The 6,790-nt window shown below is 44.6% G+C and overlaps 1 protein-coding gene across 4 annotated transcripts in view; it reads left to right on the top strand.

Annotated features, from left to right (window-relative positions):
- The first annotated feature begins 2,033 nt into the window (after positions 1–2,033).
- adcy3a (adenylate cyclase 3a) overlaps positions 2,034–6,790 on the top strand; it is a 57,645-nt gene continuing 52,888 nt past the window's right edge. Inside the window, exons 1-2 of one of the 4 annotated variants that reach the window (XM_044206493.1) lie at positions 2,034–2,144; positions 3,325–4,548. In XM_044206493.1, coding sequence (XP_044062428.1) covers positions 3,874–4,548 — 675 coding nt within the window. In that variant the 5' untranslated portion in view covers positions 2,034–2,144; positions 3,325–3,873. Of the gene's footprint in view, positions 2,145–2,235; positions 2,498–2,566; positions 2,853–3,324; positions 4,549–6,790 lie in introns of those variants that run through there. The other 3 variants (XM_044206492.1, XR_006379059.1, XM_044206494.1) reach the window with 3 other exon arrangements.

Genomic DNA, 6,790 nt, shown 5'->3' with positions numbered 1-6,790 from the left:
ACGTCAGGCCCCCCCCCCCCCCACACACACACACATGCAGTGAAGTTCACAAATGACAAGCAGTTTGCAAATGCAGGTTCAACAGTTTGTATATTAATGTAAGTGTTTTATAGAATATATTTGTGAATCCTTCTGTGTGCTCCATTATTACTGAGGCTGATCTGACTCCATATTGAACAGACACCTGACTTATTAGGTGTCAATAAATGTCAAAAACATTGGTGACCTTAATTTTGGATCAATATGGCAAGAGGAAAGATGTAAGTGACTTTGAAAAAGGGTTAAAGCTCCGTGAATGGTTTGATGAATATGAATTCGACGTGAATCATATGCTATGGCCTGCACAGTCTCCAGGTCTCAACGCAGCACCTCTCCGCCACGCCATCCAAACATCGCTCCGCTTGGAGAATCTCTAAGACGGAGCGCTGGAGCTGTTCCGGGGCTCCTGGTGGAACAACTCCTTACTTTTGTCATCCTCAGGTCCAAGTGAAGTGTTGCAGACAAAGTCAGACTGCAAGTCTTTTATGATTCATGACTCAGTTCCACCTGACTCGAGTGTTCTGGCCAGAGTCCACACCACTGCTTGATGGTAAACATCCCTCCAGCACAGCTGCAGCTCCCTGAGCAAGACACCGCTCCTATTGTTGAACTGTTTGTTTAAATATACGTTCCCGGATCAAACACCTTTCTGAACACTGCCGTCTTTCTTGCTGGTTTTGAGAATGAGAATGGATTAAAACAGTCAGTTTAAGCCAGTCCTGCAGACTGCAGTGTATTCACTTATAGTGAATAACAAAAAACACAGAAATTAGCCCACTGGGACTCCAGTTGAATGCACACACATTTGAATAAATAATGCATATTCCTCCCAAGTGTCCTTGAGCAAAGCACTAAACCCTCACCTGACTGGAGCTGCTGTGGCCATAGCAACCAGTCTCTTCATCTACCCATGGACAGACGTTAGAAAGCATGAACGTTCCCACTCAGACCAGCTCTGCACTGGGCTCTTGTTCCAGCCTGACCTCAGGCTGGGGGGGGGGGTTCACGGGGCGGGGACACCAGGGAGAAAATGTGGGCATGGAGAGGTGGCCGAGTCAAGTTAGACAGAAAACGCTAGAGTAAATACGGATATTTACCTTCAAAATAAAAGCATGTTGGTTAGTGCCTGTGTTAGACCTGTGCTGAGATGACAACAAAACTATTAATTCCAGGTCCACTTAGTAGCGTTTTCCATAGCTTTCAACCGCATCTCAAGGTCTTCATCACCGAATGGAGTTTATTCAGTTGTTATGGATATGGGCCATCATCTCCATGGCAACTGAGCAAACTCAATCCACTGCTAAAGGCCATAAAATACGGGCAAAAGCTCTGGAAAGGCTCATAAGCAGACCTTGAGATGTGTTTTCTTTTGTGTAATTACCATTTTCAAGTTGAGGAATGAACTTTCATGCTCAACTATGCTGACATGCAGGGTTCGAAATAGAGGGAGCAACAGGGCGCTCGGCTCCCCGGAGAGCCTCATTTGAAAACTTTAGGGGGAGCTCTGAAATATCGGAATTTTTGGTGCCACTGTTTTTTTTCTTTGTATAAATGTTCCTGTATATTTAGGTTCCTGAAATGAATGATATGAAATGAAAGTAGAGGGTAAATCTGTGGCCCTCCACGGGTTCGGGAGAGCCCCTTGAGCCTGTAGAGTCATGATTTCACCCATTTAGTCTGCCTCTTCCTTTCTTCGAAGGCGCGACGCGACGCGACGCGACGCGAGGCAGCAGGCGATTAGTGGTTCGATCCCGGCTCCCCCCACGTCGAAGTGTCCTTGGGCAAGATACTGAACCCCACACGGTGTGAGTGTGTGAATGATGAGCTGACGCACCGTGAATGGCAGCCTGCCATCAGTGTGTGAAGCTGTGAGTGGTGGAAGACTAGAGGCGCTTGGCTAAATAAATGCAGTCCATTTACCATTTAAACTGTTCTAAATTCAATTCCAAAACATTCGACTTGACATAAATGCAGTGCCGTTTACTCTGTGATAGGTTCTTCAGAAGTGTTAGTGACGAGAACAGACTGAACCCTGTGTGTTCATCCAAACAGCCGACGTCTCCATCTTGCTACATTATCTGAAAAGAGGGTTTTACAACAAAATGGTAGGCTAATTCAAATGTACACATTCCATTTGAATGCGTTTAAACGAATCTTCTCCTTGTTACTTAAAAGAAGTTGAAAAGGCACATTTGCAAATATAAAGGTTTTATTTTAGAAGCGACCGGAAATCTTGTCTGTAATGTGTGTAGCTTGACGGTGAAGCGGTTCCGCGTCTTCTGCGGAAAACACCCAACACCCGAGCAGCCAGAAGCGGGGTCTGTGTACCCGTCGAGGCGGCTTTAATCCAGACTGATCCAGGGTGAATATATGTAGGCGGCTGTGTTTCAGACGCCCGCATCTGCTTAAAGGGAAGGGCGGTAGCACCCAAAGGAGACGAAAGCTGGTTGTGGACACGGTAAGCGGATCCATCCGTATAGATTTCTGCACATGATTTTCACAGCATCTGGAAGAATGGGGACAAAATCTGAGCTTCCAGCATAGCAGCTGAAAGGAAATTAGACAGCAGACCTTGTAACTGGACAGTAAAGAGCGAATCAGAGGAGGTGCAAGAGATTCAAGGATCCGTTAAATGTACATAGTTGAGCCTGGAGATGCTAAATCAGCCCGTAACGGTTTGTGGACCTGGTCCTCCGCAGCACCTGAGCGCACTGTAAATGGCTGCAGTGTTTGGAGCCTGTGTATCTGACAGAGCAACATGTAGCTGGGCAGGCCCGGAGCCCGGAGCCCGGAGCCCAGACCCTGACGCCCAGGTCTGCCACTCTACGTTTGCCTTGCTCTTGCAAAAGTGCAAAGCCCGTAAAATATTACTCGTGCATTTTTCGAAGCTAAGGAGTCATTTTTCAGTTCAGCATACATAAACCATAGCAACTTCAAACGTTCAGCCTCCGTTTATTTCATTCAGCCAGCTGCCAGTCACCTCAGCGTAGCGATATTTTGACGAGGATGCCAGGGAAACCTGTTCAGATTGTATTGACAAAAACGATGTTTGGTGGGTTGGATGCACGTCGAAGTCAAGTGTCTGTTAAAATACGTGACATTCTGCCAGGAATAGAAACCCTGTAATAAACAGCTAGATTCTGACTTGGATGCGGGTGCAGGAAATAGGGTCTGTACTGTACCTACTCTGATCGTCAGCTTCTGTTCAATGCAAAACTAATGCCTGTGTGTGTTGGGAGATTAAGCCATGGTGAATTTCTTCCTCTTGTGTCCCTCTTTATTCAGGCCATGTGAGGTGGAACTGTGGGAAGCCAAAATGCAAAACGCTGTCCAACCCAGACGAATGATGGAGACAGAGGAAGTCCATACAAACATAAACGTAGTTGATCCAATGTTAATGAACTCAACAACTCTGACATGGTACACAACTGTGGAGTACAAAGGTGCGAAGGAGCTGGTGAAACAGTCCCATTTGTAAAGCTGAATGAGGAAAGAAGAGGATCACGTTGCTAAAGAAGAGTAGGCGTGCCCGATATGTGCATATGACAACTAACTGAGTCAAATGACAGCACTGGACGAGTGACCACGGGCGCAGCTATGTAAGAAGACAGCTCTCCAATGTACAGGTCCTGACAATCAGCACACTGCTGTGATTCATGCCACATATGTGGGCTCTCAGGGGAACAAGGTGGTTACTCAGCAGAAGAGAAACAAGAAGATGATGTGTACCTGAGAGTCATCTCAGCGTTTGGTCTGCTCCCGTAGGACGACAAACAGCTTTCCATTTTTTGATAGAAAGGAGAAGGCAGGAAGCAGAAGCTCTGAGTGTTCACTATGCCTCGGAACCGAGCCTTTTCTGAGCCAGAGTACTCGGCGGAGTATTCGGCGGACTGCTCGGTGACGCTGCCCTCTGACCCCGGGCAGGCGGTGGGGCAAACACATGAGGTCACGGTTCGGAGCTCAGGATGCTGCCTCTGCCTGCCGCGCTTCATGCGCCTCACCTTCGCGCCTGAGTCTCTGGAGAACCTCTACCAGACCTACTTCAGAAGGCAGAGACACGAGACCCTGCTGGTGCTCGTTGTGTTCGCTGCCCTCTTCGACAGCTACATCATCATCATGTGTGCGGTGGTCTACACCACTGACAAGCTGGCTTCTGTTTTAGTGGCATCGGTGGGACTGGCAGCAGATATTATCCTCTACTTGCTGTGCCGCTTCGGGCTGCTGCCAGACCGCATCTCGAGACGGGTGGTGCCCTACGCCCTGTGGGTGCTCATAGCAGCTCAGATATTCTGCTATCTAGGTCTGAACTATGCTCGCTTCCACCAGGCCAGTGACACGGTGGGCTGGCAGGCTTTCTTCAGCTTCTCTTTTTTCCTGACTCTGCCTTTGAGGCTGACACCCATCGTGCTCATCACTACTGTATCCTGCGGGGTCCACACCCTGGTTCTGGGCGTCACCATCGCCCAGCAGCAGCAGGAGGACATCCAGGGGGCAGCACTTGGCAGACAGGTAAGAGTGGGAAGAGAGGTGGGGTGGAGGGACAGGTAGATGGTTGTCCTGAATCCTGAAGTGTAATTTACATGTAGCCAGACCTCCACTCGTCACACCTACAGAAGTGTTTAGGACTTTGAACAAAAAAGTAGGTCCATAGATGCAGAAGGCCAAAAGCCAACCACAGCTGCTGTTTCCAAAGGCAAACGTTTTCATACTAGCAACCAATCAAACTGCTGCCTCAGGAGTTTTAAAGGTCACATTTAGGGCAACAGACTAAGCTAGGGAATCGTTATTGCATATATGATATCTGAGTTTTGGTATTGATAGTAAAACGACACTACTGACAAAACAACTTCGACTCATGGTCCACTTACTTTCTTGTCCTGGAGCTTCTCACACGCTCCTCATCAGCAGATGTAGTTTGCTCATGATTCTGAGCATCATCCATGTTGACCTCAAACTTTAGTTGGTCAGTTCATTCTTGACCTTGGAAACAGCAGCTGAAAAAAACATGTCAACTCAAAGTCCACTTACCATTTTGTTTTGGGGATTTTGACCATTATCACATGTTCTTCATCAATACTTTTGGTTCCTTACTTTAAGAAATATAAATATGTTTTTAACAAAAGAAGCCAAAGTTCTTAAATGTTACATTTTATCTGACCACAAGCAGCAGTGCAAGACTTAAGAAAAGACAGTATAAAATAAGCAGTATGGTTTAAATCAGGAACTATCTGAGAATCTGACCAGACACTGATGTCACATTTCTGTTGACAGGGTTCTGTACTCATGGACACGTTCTTGGTCGGTACCAAGAGTATTAAGGTTTAATACCCAACTCATGTCAGAATTGTTTTTTAGGCATTTTGCCTTTACTTGAGATTTTCACAGTAGAGATAGACAGGAACTAATTCAGTATTTATTCTTACTCTACTTAGAAGTCACTGCCTCGCTGCACAAACACTATGTGTGCATAAACAAATGAAAAACCATTCTGATGCATGGACTAAACATGCACAGTGCAGAATGCTGTATTGCACTAGTTGTGGGCTGCTTGAACTTTCAGAAGCCACAGTTTCACAGAGCTTTGTATTCCAGTACTTCAGTATTGCTTTGGCTCAATTTTCACAACAGATTTTTCAGTGTGAGGAAGGGCTCAAGCTCTTACATTGCATGAAAATTAGAACAGTTGGACTAAATTAGGTACAATACCGCATCATGTATCAAATTCGTCAGTCACGTATTTTAAAATTAAATGGTCATTATCAAATCATTGCTCTCAAACAGAAACAAATTCTCATGATGAGATTTCATCAAAGATTATACAAATATTCAAAAGTCAGTATTTGGAAAGATGTAGACTTCCTATCGAAAACTTTCATTTAATTTATTCAATATACACTCAGTTGCCAGTTTATTAGGTCCACCCAGCTAACACTAGTGCAGTCTAACACAAAAGGCTTAATCAAACGCGGAGCGTAAAAAACGCCGGACTCTCAGAGTCATTGTGGATTCATACATTTGGTAAAATGGAAGTGTATCTGTTTCATAACGCTTTGTGTGTGGATTGCCCTTAAAAAAGCCACACAATCATTGAATCATATTTGATGACCTTTCAGATTGTTTTTTTCTTTGAGTTTTGTGATGCATAATTTAAGTTCATTTTAATTCATTGATTTATTATAACTTTTTAAATTGGGCAATTTATTAATTGAAAATATTTAACATTATAAAGGTCTATTCTGCTGGCATACTTCAGACTCCGTAAGCTTTACATGAAGGAACAGAAATGAGATGGAGCATTTTACATTTATAATCATCATAATAAACTTTATTACATTTATAATTTATATAGCACCTTTTTAAAACAATTTAGACAGTGACATGCATACTTGTACATGCAATGACATGACGCAGACCTGCATGTGTGTGGATTGGCATAAAGGAAAGTCCTGAAGGATGGCCAGTGTCACTCACATAAAGAAATACATGGCTGGAATGTCAAATGTAGAATCTCAGTGAGAGTGTTAAGTCTTTGAGTCACTGCATTTTTTCACTTGGTGCAAGCATACATGGTAGGATACATTCATTGTTGGTTTGAATTCATATCATTGTCTAATCCTACTAACAAGTGTTGTGTGTGAATCACAGCTGATGGATCTTCTTCCTCTGAGCGACAGAGCTCCATCGTTGTCCAGAAACTATTAAAGCACATCAGTGAGCCGCTCTGTTGCACTGTGTGACATGTTCCTTCATC

Source organism: Siniperca chuatsi, linkage group LG9 (assembly GCF_020085105.1).
Source record: "Siniperca chuatsi isolate FFG_IHB_CAS linkage group LG9, ASM2008510v1, whole genome shotgun sequence".
NCBI classification, from domain to species: Eukaryota; Metazoa; Chordata; class Actinopteri; order Centrarchiformes; family Sinipercidae; genus Siniperca; species Siniperca chuatsi.
This window is presented reverse-complemented; position numbering and strand designations above follow the sequence as displayed.